The 18,172-nt window shown below is 42.2% G+C and overlaps 1 protein-coding gene across 2 annotated transcripts in view; it reads left to right on the forward strand.

Annotated features, from left to right (window-relative positions):
• The window catches only part of LOC115160693 (polypeptide N-acetylgalactosaminyltransferase 13), a 52,331-nt gene that overhangs the window by 27,507 nt on the left and 6,652 nt on the right, over positions 1 to 18,172 (forward strand). The window contains exons 6-12 of one of the 2 annotated variants that reach the window (XM_029710958.1): positions 1,582 to 1,752; positions 4,452 to 4,569; positions 4,657 to 4,837; positions 8,775 to 8,914; positions 10,041 to 10,139; positions 11,012 to 11,146; positions 13,113 to 13,321. In XM_029710958.1, coding sequence (XP_029566818.1) covers positions 1,582 to 1,752; positions 4,452 to 4,569; positions 4,657 to 4,837; positions 8,775 to 8,914; positions 10,041 to 10,139; positions 11,012 to 11,146; positions 13,113 to 13,298 — 1,030 coding nt within the window. In that variant the 3' untranslated portion in view covers positions 13,299 to 13,321. Of the gene's footprint in view, positions 1 to 1,581; positions 1,753 to 4,451; positions 4,570 to 4,656; positions 4,838 to 8,774; positions 8,915 to 10,040; positions 10,140 to 11,011; positions 11,147 to 13,112; positions 13,322 to 18,172 lie in introns of those variants that run through there. The other variant, XM_029710959.1, reaches the window with a different exon arrangement.

Raw genomic sequence — 18,172 nt, forward strand, 5'->3', positions numbered from 1 at the left:
CACCATCACCCCTCTCGATGTAAATGGAACACATGGCACTGGATAGACATGGGGGTGCTGATGCTCGAAGCAAATCATCTCTGCTCTGTTCTCTTCCTGCTGCCTCAGTGAGATGCTAACTCATTAGCATTCCGCTTGTCTTCTGTGTCATCTGAAAACTGATCTGACATTAATGGTAGACACTAGCTCGACTTTATAGCAGACAACGACACCAATGCCCGTGACAGCTGTGTGCTCCTTTTCAAAGGCAGCCATAGCTGAGTGGCAGCTTGTTTTGTCGAAATGCTGTCTGTCGCTTCTTTATACCGTAGTAGACACAGTAGAATGTGATTGCACTGAGTCAGTTGATGATGGCTATTTTAAGTGACAGCAGGGTTTAAATCCTATTACTTGTTGTCGTGGTTATTGTAATGAAGTAATGGTGTGGTTATTCTAATCCTGTTTCAGGATTGCACTTGCTTGTTCGGTGGGTGAAGGGTTCCTTCTACATAAACGGGAGAAATTGTAGATGGACTGAAAATGCATTTGCCCCTCCCCCCTTATCTCTCTTATCTGGTGTCGGACATCTACCCATTTTGCCTCAGGTGCCAGGCAGAAATTAGTTTTGTATTACCGAGGAGATTATATTATCGAGCCATTACACTTTTATGATCCTGCACGTTTATTGATGTGTAAAAGTATGTGCAGGAGCATAAAAGTGCACAAACACTGATTAGATTTAGACCAGGAAGTGAAGTGGATGCTGAGTGAAGGGGATGCGTTGAATGAATTCCCCTGCAGCACCTAGAGGTTAAGTCCCAAATGGCACCCTATTTCCCTACGTAGTACACTACTTTTGACCAAAGCCCTATGGGCCCTGGTCAAAAGTAGTGCACTAGGGAATAGGGTGCCATTTGAGAAGCCGCCTTAAGGTTACCTTCAGCTTTACTGTAAAACTCCCACTGAAGCAAACAGTCTGAGGCCATATATCCATACTGTATTGTCATTGTCAACATAATCAACATGCATATATTCCATTTTCTTTGACTGTAAGTAGCTTCCCACTGAAGCATTATGTTACCTCCGGTCAGTGTTGTTATCCTAATAGATATGTTTATAATGAGTATGGACCAGCCGATGATTTACTAATATTGAAATAAACTCATAATGAAGCTGGGGATAATGCCACCGCTGTAGAAATGCAGGGTCAGCAGTTAGCAATTTGTCTCGGCGCTCACCTGAAGAATGAACAGTTAGGGCACCATTAGCTTTGTAAATGATTTATTCTTTTATTATTTATTTTGTGGATGAATTAATGCTGTTGGCTCTGCCGGCCAAGCAGTTTAATATAACCAGACGTGGAATATTGTTCATGGAAATAACACAAAGTTTGGGGGTTTAAGGGAAGAAAGTGAATTAATTGTAGAGACTGCACAGTTCTTCAAAGTCATTTTCTGAAGTTGATTCCACATGTCATTTATCTAGGGCTTTCTTTCACTATTTCCTGTATAATGAATGCTTTCAATTTCTCTGTGGTTGTTTAGGCTGTCAATGAATTTCTTGTCAAATGAATGCCTTATCTTTCTCTTCGTGGTTGTTTAGGAGGTCTGTGGTATGTCCTATAATCGATGTGATCAGCGACGAGACGTTTGAATACATGGCAGGCTCAGACATGACCTACGGAGGATTCAACTGGAAGCTGAATTTCCGTTGGTACCCCGTGCCTCAGAGAGAAATGGACAGGCGCAAAGGGGACAGGACATTACCACTCAGGTACACACAAGACACATACTGAATATGCCTTTATCTGTGCCCGAGTTGAAATGAGTTTATTTGGCACCCTATTCTCTTTATAGTGCCCTACTTTTGTAAAAGTAGGGCACTATAAAGCACGGGGGCTCAACTCTTACCCTACGAGGTACGGGCCCTGCTAGTCTACCTGATAATTAATTGCACACACCTGGTGTCCCAGGTCTAAATCAGTCCCTGATTAGAGGGGAACAATGATAAAATGCAGCGGAGGACATTAAAGAACAGTTTACTGAAAAGACTCGTAAGACAACAAATATTCGCTCTGGCGTTATCATTTCAGCTGAGAGTAGGTTGTTTGTAGTGCTGGGAAGTCGCAGAGCTGACATCATTGGTGTGGATTTCTTTAGAAGCCCTCTTCTCCGATAGCTGTCAAAGCTGTATCATTTGGAGATAGAGATAGATTGCATTTCTGTGAAGTACTGACTTAGCTGCGAGGCCAATGTTTTTATATGTTTTTGTTTTGTTATTTGATACAGATATAGTTGTAGTTTCATGGTGTAGCTAGTTTCATTTTGGAATACAAAAAAATACGTCAATGGAGCTGGTGCTGCAAAAATATTGACAAACCTCTCCATCAAATGTATTTTATTGGACAGAGCAACAACGTGGTATGATGATGGTGTCCCTCAATGCTTCATAAATCAGATTTTCATTGTCTTAAAAGAAGATAGTCATCTCCAAGCCCCTAGCTGTGTCTGTTTGCTTCTCTTTAGCAGAATGAAAACGGCAGAGAGTGGTTCAAAAAATGACATAGTCATTTTGCGTTGAGATTGTCAGTCTAGGTCAGGTTTTTTGTGTGATAAATGGTAGTGTCCAAAGTGCCCATTTGTTTGATGAAGAGCTAGGCAATGAATCATGTCTTGCTCTCTTATTTCCAAATCAAATAAAAGCAGAGTTTCTGCCCCCAGACATTTTTTAATTATATTTTTTATAATTTATTTTATTTCACCTTTATTTAACCAGGTAGGCCAGTTGAGAACAAGTTCTCATTTACAACTGCGACCTGGCCAAGATAAAGCAAAGCAGTGCGACACAAACAGCAACACAGAGTTACACATGGAATAAACACACATACAGTCAATAACACAATAGAAAAAGTCTATATACAGTGTGTGCAAATGGCGTGAGGAGGTAAGGCAATAAATAGGCCATAGTAGTGAAGTAATTACAATTTAGCAAATTAACACTGGAGTAATAGATGTGCAGATGATGATGTGCAAGTAGAGATACTGGTGTGTAAAAGAGCAGATAAAGTAAATAAAAACAATATGGGGATGAGGTAGGTAGTTGGATGGGCTATTTACAGATGGGCTATGTACAGCTGCAGCGATCGGTTAGCTGCTCGGATAGCTGATGCTTAAAGTTAGTGAGGGAGATAAGTCTCCAACTTCAGCGATTTTTGCAATTCGTTCCAGTCACTGGCAGCAGAGAACTGGAAGGAAAGGCAGCCACACGAGGTGTTGGCTTTGGGGATGACCAGTGAGATATACCTCCTGGAGCGCGTGCTACGGGTGGGTGTTGTTATGGTGACCAGCGAGCTGAGATAAGGCGGAGCTTTACCTAGCAAAGACTTATAGATGACCTGGAGCCAGTGGATCTGGCAACGAGAGCATACAGGTCGCAGTGGTGGGTGGTATATGGGGCTTTGGTGACAAAACAGATGGCACTGTGATAGACTGCATCCAGTTTGCTGAGTAGAGTGTTGGAGGCTATTTTGTAAATTACATCGCTAAAGTTGAGGATCAGTAGGATAGTCAGTTTTACCAGGGTATGTTTGGCAGCGTGAGTGAAGGAGGCTTTGTTGCGAAATAGAAAGCCGATTCTCGATTTAATTTTGGATTGGAGATGTTTAAAATGAGTCTGGAAGGAGAGTTTACAGTCTAACCAGACACTTAGGTATTTGTAGGTGTACACATATTCTAAGTCAGAAACGTCCAAAGTAGTTATGCTAGTCGAGCGGGCGGGTGCAGGCCGCGATCGGTTGAAAAGCATGCATTTAATTTTACTAGCGTTTAAGAGCAGTTGGAGACCACGGAAGGAGTGTTGTATGGCATTGAAGCTCGTTTGGAGGTTTCTTAACACAGTGTCCAAAGAAGGGCCAGATGTATACAGAATGGTGTCGTCTGCGTAGAGATGGATCAAGGAATCACCCACAGCAAGAGCGACATCGTTGATATATACAGAGAAAAGAGTCGGCCCGAGAATTGAACCCTGTGGTACCCCCATAGAGACTGCCAGAGGTCCGGCCACAGGTCCGCAGATTTGACACACTGAACTCTATCTGAGAAGTAGTTGGTGAAACAGGCGAGGCAGTCATTTGAGAAACCAAGGCTGTTGAGTCTGCCGATAAGAATACGGTGATTGAGCAAGAGAGCCTGTACTTTGTGACAACTGACAGAGTCGAAAGCCTTGGCCAGGTCGATGAAGACGGCTGCACAGTACTGTCTTTTATCGATGGCGGTTATGATATCGTTTAGTACCTTGAGCGTGGCTGAGGTGCACCCGTGACCAGCTGGGCATCCTGTCCATCGAGCAATATTGTTCAGCAATATTACTGTATGATATTGATTATTTGTAAGCGGATCCGTTTCTCACTTTGTAAGATAGGTGTCTCTTGTAAATGTGTTTCTTTATCCACTCTCATTGTTTTTCTCTTGCAGAACCCCTACTATGGCTGGAGGGTTATTCTCTATTGACCGGACATATTTTGAAGAAATAGGCACATACGATCCAGGGATGGACATTTGGGGCGGAGAGAACTTGGAGATGTCTTTCAGGGTGAGTGGTTAAGAATAGAGGGCTCTGCTGGGTTATTATGACAATGATTTTGTGACCACATGTGCGTGTGACCACTTGTATGTGCAGATCTGGCAGTGTGGCGGCTCGCTGGAGATTATAACATGTTCCCACGTGGGTCATGTGTTCCGGAAGGCCACCCCATACAGCTTCCCTGGGGGCACGGGCCAAGTCATCAACAAGAACAACAGGCGATTGGCCGAGGTGTGGATGGACGGCTTCAAAGACTTCTTCTACATCATATCACCAGGTACGCTACCCCGCTTCCGTTTTAACCTGTTGTCTCTGCGGGTGGGAATGCATATGAAGTGGGAATGCAAACTTGGGTTCAAATACTATTTGAAATCATTTAAAATACTTAAGCTGGGATTGATGTACCCACTGGGCACAGACGTCAATTCAACGTCTATTCCATGTTGGAAACAACGTTGATTCAACCAGTGTGCGCCCAGTGGGGAGTTTCCTGGCGCAATGGAACCAATAGAGTTATTGGAAAATGTAAAACCCCGCCCACCTGATACTCCAGGCAGACTAAAGCAAACTAAAGTGATGTAAAATATTTCAAATAGTAGTTAAACCCAGGTCTGATAGAGTGGCAATGCATATGGTCTCAGTGTAAATCGCTGAGCTCCGAGCAAGTGCTTTAAGTGTGAAATCAGCCTCTAGCTACCATGTTGGGTATAGACTGGTTGGTTTTTTAGCAACAAAACCGATGCGTCAGCAACGAAGGGGAAAAACAGACTGGGTTGGCAAAGATTGTTGTCATGTAAACTCCCAGCTAGCACATAACGTTCTGCGAACCATATGTTTCTTAGAGCTTGGTGAGAGCTTGGTTGTCCTATGGTTGTTTTGCATACAACCTTCCCACAAAGTTTTGGGAATGGTGCAGGATGCCCAGCTCAATGATGTCATGTCACAATAAAAAATAAATGTGTTTGGACGATTAATGCCTAAGCAAATGAATTTCCATGTGTCCTATCTGTGCTTGGAGTTCACAGTTAACCTAAGCTAGCAGTGTTATTAAAAGTCTTATTGAAACATGTTCTCAGAACGTTATTTAAATACCTTCAAATAACCTTTAATATCCCGTCTTATAATGTTAATTAAACCTCACAGGAAAACTTTCAGAGAACCGTAGTAAAACTTTTTTAGAACCTCCCTGCAACCTAAAAATTCCTCGTTCCCAGAACAGGTGAAATGTTCACTTCTGTTCTCGGAACAATTCAAAAACGTTCAGTTTTACTGGTCAGGAAACGCCAGTCTTCGTTCCCAGAACCAACGGGAAACTAAAACGTACAGTACGTTCCCACAACTTCCAAGGAACCAGACGTTATAACTGGGCTATATTTCGTCTCTAAATGTTTATTGAAAACATAAATACAGGTGCACAATGAGCGCTTGTTGTCTCAAGCATTGTTACAGTTGTCGGTTAGCTAGCTAGAGAATTTGAACCATATTAGCATAAACATGACATCAGTCAAAACAAGACAAGGTATCAATAACAGTATACAATTCCCCATACGGCAGCTTCATTTCATTGTCGCTAGCTATTTGACCCTTCAGAATTGTAACAACATACACCTTCCGGCCACATCAATGCGCGCGCGACCCGCCTATAAGTGGCATGTATGTGGGTTCTGAAAATAGGCATCTCCTGTCGTTTTGCATTCACCGCATGACTGTTATTCTTCTGCTTACATGCATAGAATACATAGTATTTGCCTATATTGGTTAGTGTAGCCTCCTATACCAATACTATGCATGTAAGGCACCATAAGACCTATCGCTTGCCTTATAGGAATATCCTTCAGATTTTTTTATTCCACAGCCAATTCCTCATTACTGTATGTTTTTTCAGGCCAGGGTCATTTCTCCTCTGTACTGTAATGTATGCCATGAGCTCTGTAACTAGAGGATATGTAGCAAACTGGTTAGAAAGGGAAGCAACCTGTACCGTATCTTATTTAAAAAATTATACGTATATTAATTATATATATTTGTTTGTTTTTTGTATTTTGTATTTTTTTGGGGGCGGGGGGTAGATCAGCTTTAATATTGCAGATAGATTGTAGCTTCCAGTACTGTATCTTGCTATATTTGACCTTCCTACTCTGGCTCACGTTGCTTCTCCTCCTAGTCTCACTGAGTCTCAAGTACAATATGTCTTCGCTCTACTGCTCTTTGCATTCATCTTCCGTTGAATTTCTACGCTGCTCTTGATGTGCCAAAGAAGGCAGGGCATTGTCTTATGTTCAACTGCATTTCTCCACACTTTGATCTTTTATTCATTGGAAAGTGCTGTACTAAGTATCTTTCAAGATGTTCGACTGAAGATTTCCGGAAATTGCGTTCACATATTCAAGGGAGACGTTGCTGTTTATGATCTCATGGGAAGCTCAGACAATGTTGTCCCCACAGCCTAGCGATGCAATACGATTGGCAAGAGATTGGCAGCTGAGTATCCAAGTAATGTTGGAGCCAAGTTATGAGATTAGATTTATGCAGTGCCTTGCCAATATCTAGTTACATTTTGCATGAAAGGCACCCTTTCCACGTTTCCAGAATGCTCTTTAGTCTGTCTTCTGAGGAGTCGAGGGGGGCCCAGTACCCTAAGTGATTCCTGAGAAAGCATACTCGCAGTGTCCGGTCGGCATTGAGTGTCTGCTCTTCCAGGATATATAACAGGGGATGATCAGGTCAGGGCAGCTCCACTGTTAGTGTGTATCCCAAATGGCACTCTATTCCCTTTATCAGGAGTGGGCAAACGTTTTTTGCTTGCGGGACAGAAAAACGGCAGTTATTTGAAAATATATAGGTCCATTATCATTTCTACATAATTTCTATCTATTCTAAACAAAAATCTAAATACAAAATGCAATTTTACTGAGTTACAGTTCATATAAGGAAATCAGTCAATTGAAATAAATGAATTAGGTCCCAATCTATGGATTTCACATAACTGGGCAGGGTCGCAGCCATGGATGGGCCTGGGAGGGCATAGGCCCACCCGAGCCAGGCCCGGCCAATCAGACTGAGTTTTTCCCCACGAAAGGGCTTTATTACTTCTCAGTTTCATCAGCTGTCCGGGTGGCTGGTCTCAGATGATCCCGCAGGTGAAGAAGCCGGATGTGGAGGTCCTGGGCTGGTGTGGTTACACGTGGTTTCGGTTGTGAGGCCGGTTGGACATACTGCCAAATTCTGTAAAACGACGTTGGAGGCGGCTTATGGTAGAGAAATTAACATTCAATTCTCTGGCAACAGCTCTGGTGGACACACCTGCAGTCAGAGACATCTGTGGCATTGTGTTGTGTGACAAAAAACTGCACAGTGGCCTCTTATTGACCCCAGCACAAGGTGCACCTGTGTAATGATCATGCTGTTTAATCAGCTTCTTGAGCTTCAAATGAGAAATGCTCACTAACCGGGATGTCAACAAATGTGTGCACAAAATTTGAGAGAAATAAGCTTTTTGTGCGTATGGACAATTTCTGGGATCTTTTATTTCACCTCATGAAACATGGGACTTTACACTTTACATGTTGCGTTTATATTTTTGTTCAGTGTATTTTTAGATGTTCAAGTGTGGCCTGGAGTGTTTTTTTAACCCAAAATAACATTTTGGCTTTTTTTTTATTCAAACCTCCCGCCTGTCGAATTGAATGGGCTTGCGGGCTCTTCTCTCAACAATGGTTATGCTGAAAACAAAACCGATGTTAGCACAGTCTCTTTAACCCTTTGCTGCAGCGGGCTTATAAAGGGTCAAGCAGGATGTTGTTTTGGAAGTCTTAAATTGTTTGTGATACAATAATCTGGCACAGATTATTTGACTTTGTTGATACAATTAGGAGTCATTCTCCAATAATTCACATTCCTCTATGGATGGCACTTTGCGCTATAACAGCAAACATAACCTTGAAAATTGAAGTGCTAAATGGCTCAAAAGGGTGTTTGTTGCGTGTAAGCAGTAAGGGTTCTTGTTGTCTTTTGCTGATATTTCAATGCATGTGTCTCTGTACTTGAACCAGGTGCTGTACATATCAAGCATCTCAAAGTAGAAGTGCTAATCTAGCATCAGGTCCCCTCTGTCCATTCATTATAATCTAAAAAGTCAAAACTGATCCTAGATCAGCACTACCAGTCTGACATGCTCGATACATATGGCCCCTGGTCTTGGTTTGTGTTTGCAGGTGTGGCCCGGGTGGACTATGGAGATGTGTCCTCTCGTAAGACCCTACGTGAAGCTCTGCAGTGTAAACCCTTCTCCTGGTACCTGGAGAACATCTACCCCGACTCTCAGATCCCCAGGAGATACTACTCACTTGGTGAAGTATGAAGTCTTTCAGATACTGCAGCCCAATGCACCTCTCATGACCCTGGATAAATCCCTAATGGCACCCTATTCCCTACACAGTGTACTACTTTTAACATGGGCCCATAGGGAATAGGGTGTCATTTGCAGTGCAGGTCATCCGTATGATATCATAAGACTGTAGTCCTACTTCTCTTTAAAGTGAGTCAGAAGACCTGGATATTCCAACCATTGAAACTGGACGATAAATAACCTAATGCGTTTGTTTAGTTGTGGTTTCAAACCCAAGCACAGGACAGAGTTGGCGAACAACATTCTAGCTAACAGGTTAGCACCAGGCCAAGAGGGGAATGGTCTTGATAACATACAGTATGCCAATAAAAAGGCCACGATTGATAGAGAGCATGTCAAATAATGTCACCGGTTGGGAGGTTGGAGAGATGAGGTTGTAATCCCCAAGTTGAATTCTGCTGAGGCTTGAGGATTTTACAGCCTGCATCCAATGTACCGCAGTAAAAGCTGTCTATGGCACGGAACTGCAGCAGCAGCAGCAGCACCCTGAGTCTTCCCTTCCCCTCTCCTACCCTCCCGCCGTCTGCTCCTTGATTGACTTACTCCATAGCACACATCTCACTTTTAACATCCCCAGTCATTAGCTTTTATATCATTTAATTAGGAACAATACCATTCCTGCATAGTAAGCAGGTTATACAGCACCTAGCGTATAGCCTAGCCTCTAGGAGTATATTAGTTAGATATTAGATGGCTCATTAAATAATAATTTGGGGTGGGAATTTGTGGGAATACTTAGATCACCACAGATCTGATTTATGTAGCCATTTGCGATGCTAAGCAAGGTCCCTAATTATGACTTACATCACTGGTGAAATATAGGCAATGAGTTTAGATTGCTTGTTTTATTGAACAGTAAGTATTTCATTAGATTTGACATCTGGGCCACAGAGAAAAGACGCAGGTGCTTTTCATTTTGACACCTGGAAATGAAGTGCCAGTGTTTGATGAGAGGATAAGCCATTTCTTCTTCCTTTATAAACGGTGGCTTTTGTCAGCTGTAAATATTCCAGGGTGGATGGAAGGATGGTAATTATGAATCCAATGTTGTTATACTCCTTTCTACCCCTAGATCAGAAATGTTGAAACAAACCAGTGCGTGGACAACATGGGCAGAAAGGAGAACGAGAAGGTTGGCTTCTTCAACTGCCATGGCATGGGTGGGAATCAGGTAAGGAGATTGTAGAAAGACGAGAGAGAGCTATGGACCTATGGACCTTTCCCAGAGGAGAGAGCTATGGACCTAAATTCCTAGGTTTTCCAGAAATCCCAATTGGAAGATTCACTGAATCAGGAGGGAATTAGCAGGACAAATCTCAGAATTGTGGGAAGTTACCGGAATTTGTCCCGTCCAAAACGGCCATGTCAGTCATTTTTTCTTGGCAGGAAGGTTATTATCCAAGCCCTAAAAGCCTACTGTTTTCGGGCAAACTCCCAGGTTCTTTGATAATACTTCTCCCGTGCAAATCGTCATCCCTGTGTGTTTTGAGGGATATTACAGAGTTTAACAGGTGCTGCACCCAGTTTGGTTAAGAACACGGGGAACAAATTGATGCTTAAAAACAAAGTGCTATGCACGTAGCCTACAGACGAATGATCTGTTTTGCCACATGTCAACTTTCCTAGTGCGATACTTCTCTTTTAAAAGATGAAGTGGACGATTTTGTGCCAATGAATTAATAAATTGCCAAATCCGTCAGGTAAACCAAATGTCTGCATAGGTTACAGTTCATGGTTGTTATTGATATGCGTTATTATTTTTGACTTACTCCAAACTGAAGGTGATTAGGCCAATATTAGGCTATCCCTAGACATTTGAAAAATCTCCACACCTGGAAGACCCTCCAGGCTTCCGTCATAACGGTCCATTTTGAATGAGGGGGGAACAAAATAACTACAGGGGCAGTTTGGTAAAAACGAATCTCAGTCCGAATCATGCTGGGGTAATAATTACATAACCGACATTCTATAGTAATACTAATCCTGTGCGAATAGTGCTTCGGAGAGATACTAGGTAAATGGCCGTCTCGTTTTCTCTGCCAGGTGTTCTCGTACACGGCTGATAAGGAGATCCGGACAGATGACCTGTGTCTGGACGTGTCTCGTCCCCATGGCCCTGTGGTCATGCTGAAGTGTCATCAAATGAAGGGGAATCAGATGTTTGAGTATGACGCAGAGGTAAGACCAAGACTCCCCCTGTATAAATACTGTGTGAGTCATGACAGGAGGGTTGTAACTGGGATTATGATGCTGTTGCCACACACTGATTGTCCAGAGTAATTTATTCACTATTATTACATTGGAAGAGATGTCATATGTATAATGACACACCTGTACTAATACGTCAAAAAAAGGATTTTGTCAAAAGTGTTATGATTGTTTTGAGCCACTAGATGGTGCTACATGTCAGGAGTTGGGCTTCTGTTCAATAGTCTTCATTCTGTTGCCCTGTGCACATTGCAGTCCATAATATTCCCTATTTATTTCAAATGTTCTCCTCTCATGTAGTATGTTGGCAAGTGGGAATATGATATCGAGGTAAGCTTGCTGACCTGGTTCTCGTGAATGTTGTCATCTAGCTGATGTAGACAGTGTGTATAAGTCATGTGTTTGGTAGGTAGTAGTACCTTGTGCTTAGTGGTTGTAAGGCCAGTGTTTATCTCTCGTTAGTCCGTGAAGTCCTGGGTGACGATCTGTCAGTAGTCAATAGGAGTGTTCATGTTAATGCTCTGGGGAATGTGACCTGTTAGCCAGACCAGGGGACTGATCAGACTCCTCTCCAGTTACGCACCTAATGAAATGTGTCCCACACTGCACTTCATTGACTCAGACATAGTTGCAAAATTCCATTAACTTTCCCAAAATTCCGTGGCTTTCCAGAAATCCCGTGTGGAAGATTCCTTTATTCTTGGGAATTTTTGGGGAAAAGTTACTGGAATTTTGCAACAATATGACAGTAATGTTAGACACTACTGAATGGCTCATGATATTCCAACAGATTGGTTTTCATTTCAATGGTCCAGGACTGAATAATACAGTCCTAGATATCTCCATAATATATCTAGCATGCAAATCATTTATGCTAATTCAAGTGTTATTTTTGATGCGCAGCAGACTTTGAAACAGGCACGGCGTACTATCAGTGCACCAACAACAGGGCATTTGAATTCCTAAAGGGAAACCGGAGGACACGGCGCTTGTGCATTCTCGAAGTAACCTTAATATTAACAGTTATTATCAATATATTTCTTCCACTGGGACACGTTCCTATGTTCTACCTGCTTGAGTATGGTGTCACCTGTCAGTGATTAAGATCTCTCATGTCACTGTCGACTTTGAAAAGCCCCCCATCTATTCCTGTACAACCCTAGGTCCAGCTATTTTCGCTTTTTACTTTAGTTATATATATAATATGAAACATGAATAATTCATGCGTTTAAGAAATGTCCCTGACGTATTTGGCGGTGGGGTTTCAATGCCACTCAATGGCCTGATTATTTTTAGCAACGGTGTGATAGGCGATACTGCTGATCCCAGCCCTGCCGTTAACATTTCATCTGGTCGTCATTTTCAAGCAGAGAGAAATATCTGCCTTTTTTTACATTCTCCATTTTCCAGGTGGTCAGAGCCTGTGCTTGAAGTGGACTGAAATAGGTGTCGGTACTCACTTTGGGTACTCGTTTATATTAAGGTGCAGAAACGCTGCGATATTTTAAAGCCGGTACTCAAGCAGTAGAACATTTGACGTGCCGGTACTTAGTAACAGTGTGTTCCGGACCAATTCAAGCACTGGTCAGAGCCATCTCTCTACTCACCTCTATTCTCAATCCCTCCCTGTTCATATTTTAGGACTGTGGAATATCAGTCCCACCACACCACAAGTCCCGAAAACTTCTATCAAACTAGGAAATCTGGTTGAAGATTTTCTGATTGTATGCAAAGTTGGTTCCGTTCTGAGCGACACGCCAACATGGTCCAACTGTAACCTTTGTCCTCCATTAGATATTGAAGTACAGTACTGTTCATGATCTTGTTGGTCCTGTCTGGCCTGAGTACTGGCTCTGTCCTAGCGATTCTCACTCACTCCCATCTCCTCTTGTCTGTCCATGACATGTCCATCCTCCATCCGGATGTCCATCCGCAGAAGCACACGTTCCTCCACATCATCACCCAGTCGTGTCTGACCATCAGCAGGCTGGAGGACGGTACTTGGGGCCCCACGGTGGAGTACTGTAATAGTAGCCCCTTGCAAGCATGGGTCATGAGGAACTTCACCCGGCTGGAGGTGTTTAGGAAGCTGTACTACAGCCCCACTGATTACTTTCTGTAGGGGCTGTCTTCCTGCATGGGTCACCCCAGGTCAGTATTGTACTACCAGACCTACTGGAGGTCTTAGTATGTAGTTGTCTAGTGCGTAGTGGTCTAGTGTGCCAATAAAATTAGCCCGTCCTGCTATATCTCTGCTCACCAGCCATTACTGGTGTAGTTGGCTAATGTGTAGTTGTCTAGTCTAGTCTGTAGAGCTGGAGTCGTGCGACTATGTGGTGGAATAGGCTGTCACGTTGCTTTAGTAAGCAGCTTTTTACCTCACAGAGTGTTTATTTTCATTTCTTTTGCCTCAGCCTCGACATGTTCTTCTCGGAGCTTGAGCCAGGTTGGGATTCGGAACGTTTCTGTCGTTAGTCAAAGTGTGCCATTCAAAGCAGTTTCAAGGGCATTTAGTAGCATTTACCGCTGACCTTTTGATATGAGCGCTTAATGACAGGAACACAGAGACACATAAGGTGCTGTATACATGGCGCTATCTGCAAGACCTTTATCCCGCCTTCTTCTGCACCAAATTAGATCTCGTTTGACATTCATTTTCCTACAGTACGTTCATATTTTATTTTTGATCCAAAATAAATCACTGGCTGTGGCCCCTCATACGGCGGTGCTCATTAAATGAGAGCCGAGGAGACAAGGTCGTTTTTAATTTTAGCTGATTATCGAGCTATTTGATGGGCAGATTGAAATGGGCTCGCCTTTGTTTACAAGTTCTTTTGAAGTGATCCCTCTTTCATGGCGCTGGCCTCGAGAAAGCGGGGGCTGCATTTTGAACACACGCCATAACAGCTGTGTTCAGCTTGCAGCATGTTCTCATTGTCTGAGGACTGAATTTCAATCACCACTCCTCATTTCCATTTGACCTATCAATATTCTAAATCTAGTCTGGATGCTCGCTGCAAGTAACTACAGTCTTCTGTTTAATATATGGACTGTATTTCTATTTGTCATGCCCATAACTTTAGCCTGTTACCTCTTTACAGTACCTCTGTAATTCATTGGAGTTTATTTGTCTGTTAAACAGTCTGTGTCTGCCTGGTAAAAACCATATTTGTGGTAGTGTGCTTTCCTTTTCAGACTACTGTTGATTAAATTGGGTGAGTTGCGTTCAGGGTTATTGCTCTTTGTAAAAGGGACGGTGCTAGAGCAGCCTGCTGTCAGATGGCCTTATTCCCTGTTCTGTTCCTACGGTGTTCACTGTCCTCGAGAGTAACACTGCAAGACACTCTCTGAACAAACAATATTGCGACCAACACCTCAAATGCCACCCTATTCCCTTTATAGTGCACTACTTTTGACCGAAGCTCTATCAGGCCCTGGTCAAAAGTAGAGCACTGTAAAGGGAATAAGATGCCATTTGGGATTCGCACACCATTTCCTATCTGATCGTCGCCTGCTCCCTCAAATGGCAAAATGCCAAGAAAGAAATGTCCATTAAATCTGTTGGTACGGTGTTGATTTTTTGTTACATGCCAGGCTCTGTTTTTCAGCGTGGTTAGTGTCAGCACAAACACACATTTTAAAAGAGATCCTTCATCTGTCAGCGAGTCCGGTCGTCGACTCTTCCTTGTGAAGGACAAAGCGGATAAATGTTCTTCGCCCGGGGCCGACTCCTAGAAACCATCTTCATTTAATTTGCAGGTCTCAGCTGTGCACACACACGACACAGAGCTCATGAGCCACTCGCTGGGACTGCCTCGGCCGTAATGGGACTTTTTATTGCCACTGAGGAGCAATTAAATAATTATGAGCAGAGGACGCATCCCCCACATTTCTAATATTTTCATTAAATATGGATTGGTTTTCCTCTGTTCTATTTTCTTCATGCTCTCTTTTCTGCACTGTGGAATGGTGGGATCTTGCAGTGATGGCAAAAATAGCACCATTATCATTGCCCCGGCCATGTCCTTATGATTAATAAATAAGCTTTAGTTTAGTGACGGTTCATACTTGACCTTACCACCAGGTACAGGACTATAATGGCAGATATTACAATTCTGGTTTGATAATGTAATATTATTTGAACAGGTATGGTTTTGAGAACGTCAATACATGAGTATGTTTTATTCATTTATAAAAGCAGAACATTGTATTATTAATATATTTTGTTCAACCTTTGACTGTTGAGTGCACGAAAAGCCTGCCTGAGTGGTTTTCCTGTAATGCCTGGTCCATCTCCTCGCCAGTGAAGTCATTTTACAAAACACAGAGAGAACAAAGAGAAAGACAGTGGAGAGTGTGTGTGTAATGGTCTGTGTGTGTGTGAGGTGCTCTGTATGCAGGTAGAGTTTATTGAGGTTTACCTCACGACCCAAAAACAAACCATCTTGGTTTGTCCTACCCATTCAAAGCATAAAGGCTGAATACAGAACTGGAGACGTCCTCTATAACTTCAGGATAATCACTGCCTGAAAGTCAAAGGCAATAATTGCTGCCATGTCAATATATTCAGCTACAGTATGTGGAGCGTTTGACATTTTTGATTCAGTGGGTTCTTAGTCATGACTAAAACCTTGCCTGATTGCAACAAAGACATGGCACCTACGGGTTACCAGCAGGTTACCGCTGGATTTCTTAACACGCTACTAAAGGGAGATTACATATTGCTCTGAGCTAAAATAACCCTGGTTGCAATGAAAAAGCAGCGGAATAAAACTAGTAAACCAGCTGATCTGACGCTGTTACGGTGTCAAGCCGTCTTAATACTAGACAGCGGTAAAGGCATGGGAAATTGTCATTTTTTTCTGCATTCACTACTCCCACCCCAATGAAGAAACATCCTATCAGGAACAACAAATCAAAATATGAAAAAGATAAATAGCAGAATGTGAAATATTACAATGATTTGACTGATAAAGTAATTGAAGATCAACGTTTAGCACATTGTAAATTAAAGTAATATGGATTGCAGAAACATGTGATAGACAGTTGAAATATAATTATAAAACCAGTTCAAAATCAGTTCAAACCCCTTGTAAGACATCACAGTAAAATAGAAGGATGTATTGCAAAAGGGATTAGTAAAATGGTAGTGAACTGTACTGGGAAAGATTGGTTAGTCTGTGGACATCTGAGGGTTGGAATTAAGATTGGAGTGATTGATTTTGCAGATACACTTGAAGTCCAGTGTGATTAGGAAATAAGCTATGTATGTATGCACATTTTTATGTTTTCTACCAGGGGAGAGGGGTGTAGGGGCATAAAAAATTATATATACAGTACCAGTCAAAAGTTTGGACATACCTACTCATTCAACGGTTTTTCTTTATTTTTTACTATTTTCTACATTGTAGAATAATAATAAAGACATCAAAACTATAAAATAACACATACAGAATCAGGTAGTAACCCAAAAAATGTTTAAAAAAAAAATATATATTTTATATTTGAGATTCTTCAAAGTAGCCACCCTTTGCCTTGATGACAGTTTTGCACATTCTTGGCATTCTCTCAACCAGCTTCATGAGGTAGTCACCTGGAATGCATTTCAATTAACAGGTGTATAAAGAATAAATAAAGAAAAACCCTTGAATAAGTAAGTGTGTTCAAACATTTGACTGGTACTGTATCTGTATACATGTACAGTTGCAGTCAGAAGTTTGCATACACCTTAGCCAAATACATTTAACCTCCTTATTTCACAATTCCTGACATTTAATCCTAGTAAAAATCCCCTGTCTTAGGTCATTTAGGATCACAACTTTATTTTCAGAATGTGAAATGTCAGAATAATAGTAGAGAGAATGATTTATTTCAGCTTTTATTTCTTTCATCACATTCCCAGTGGGTCAGAAGTTTGCATACACTCAATTAGTATTTGGTAGGATTGCCTTTAAATTGTTTAACTTGGATCAAACATTTCAGGTAGCCTTCCACAAGCTTCCCACAATAAGTTGGGTGAATTTTGGCCCATTCCTCCTGACAGAGCTGGAGTAACTGAGTCAGGTTTGTAGGCCTCCTTGCTCGCACACACTTTTTCAGTTCTGCCCACAAATTTTCTATAGGATTGAGGTCAGGGCTTTGTGATGGCCACTCCAATACCTTGACTTTGTTGTCCTTAAGCCATTTTGCCACAACTTTGGAAGTATGCTTGGGGTCATTGTCCATTTGGAAGACCCATTTGCGACCAAGCTTTAACTTCCTGACTGATGTCTTGAGATGTTGCTTCAATATATCCACATACATTTCCTGCCTCATGATGCCATCAATTTTGTGAAGTGCACCAGTCTCTCCTGCAGCAAAGCACCCCCACAACATGATGCTGCCACCCCCGTGCTTCGTGGTTGGGATGGTGTTCTTCGGCTTACAAGCTTCCCCCTTTTTCCTCCAAACATAACGATGGTCATTATGGCCAAACAGTTCTATTTTTGTTTCATCAGACCAGAGGACATATCTCCAACAAGTACGATCTTTGTCCCCATGTGCAGTTGCAAACCGTAGTCTGGCTTTTTTATGGCGGTTTTGGAGCAGTGGCTTCTTCCTTTGCTGAGCGGCCTTTCAGGTTATGTCGATATAGGACTTGTTTTACTGTGGATGTAGATACTTTTGTACCTGCTTCCTCCAGCATCTTCACAAGGTCCTTTGCTGTTGTTCTGGGATTGATTTGCACCAAAGTACATTCATCTCTAGGAGACAGAACACATCTCCTTCCTGAGCGGTATGACGGCTGCATGGTCCCATGTTGTTTATACTTGCGTACTATTGTTTGTACAGATGAACGTGGTACCTTCAGGTGTTTGGAAATTGCTTCCAAGGATGAACCAGACTTGTGGAGGTCTACAATTTTATTTCTGAGGTCTTGGCTGATTTCTTTTGATTTTCCCATGATTTCAAGCAAAGAGGCACTGAGTTTGAGACTCAAATGATGTCAATTAGCCT

This window comes from Salmo trutta, chromosome 24 (assembly GCF_901001165.1).
Source record: "Salmo trutta chromosome 24, fSalTru1.1, whole genome shotgun sequence".
Classification (NCBI taxonomy): Eukaryota; Metazoa; Chordata; class Actinopteri; order Salmoniformes; family Salmonidae; genus Salmo; species Salmo trutta.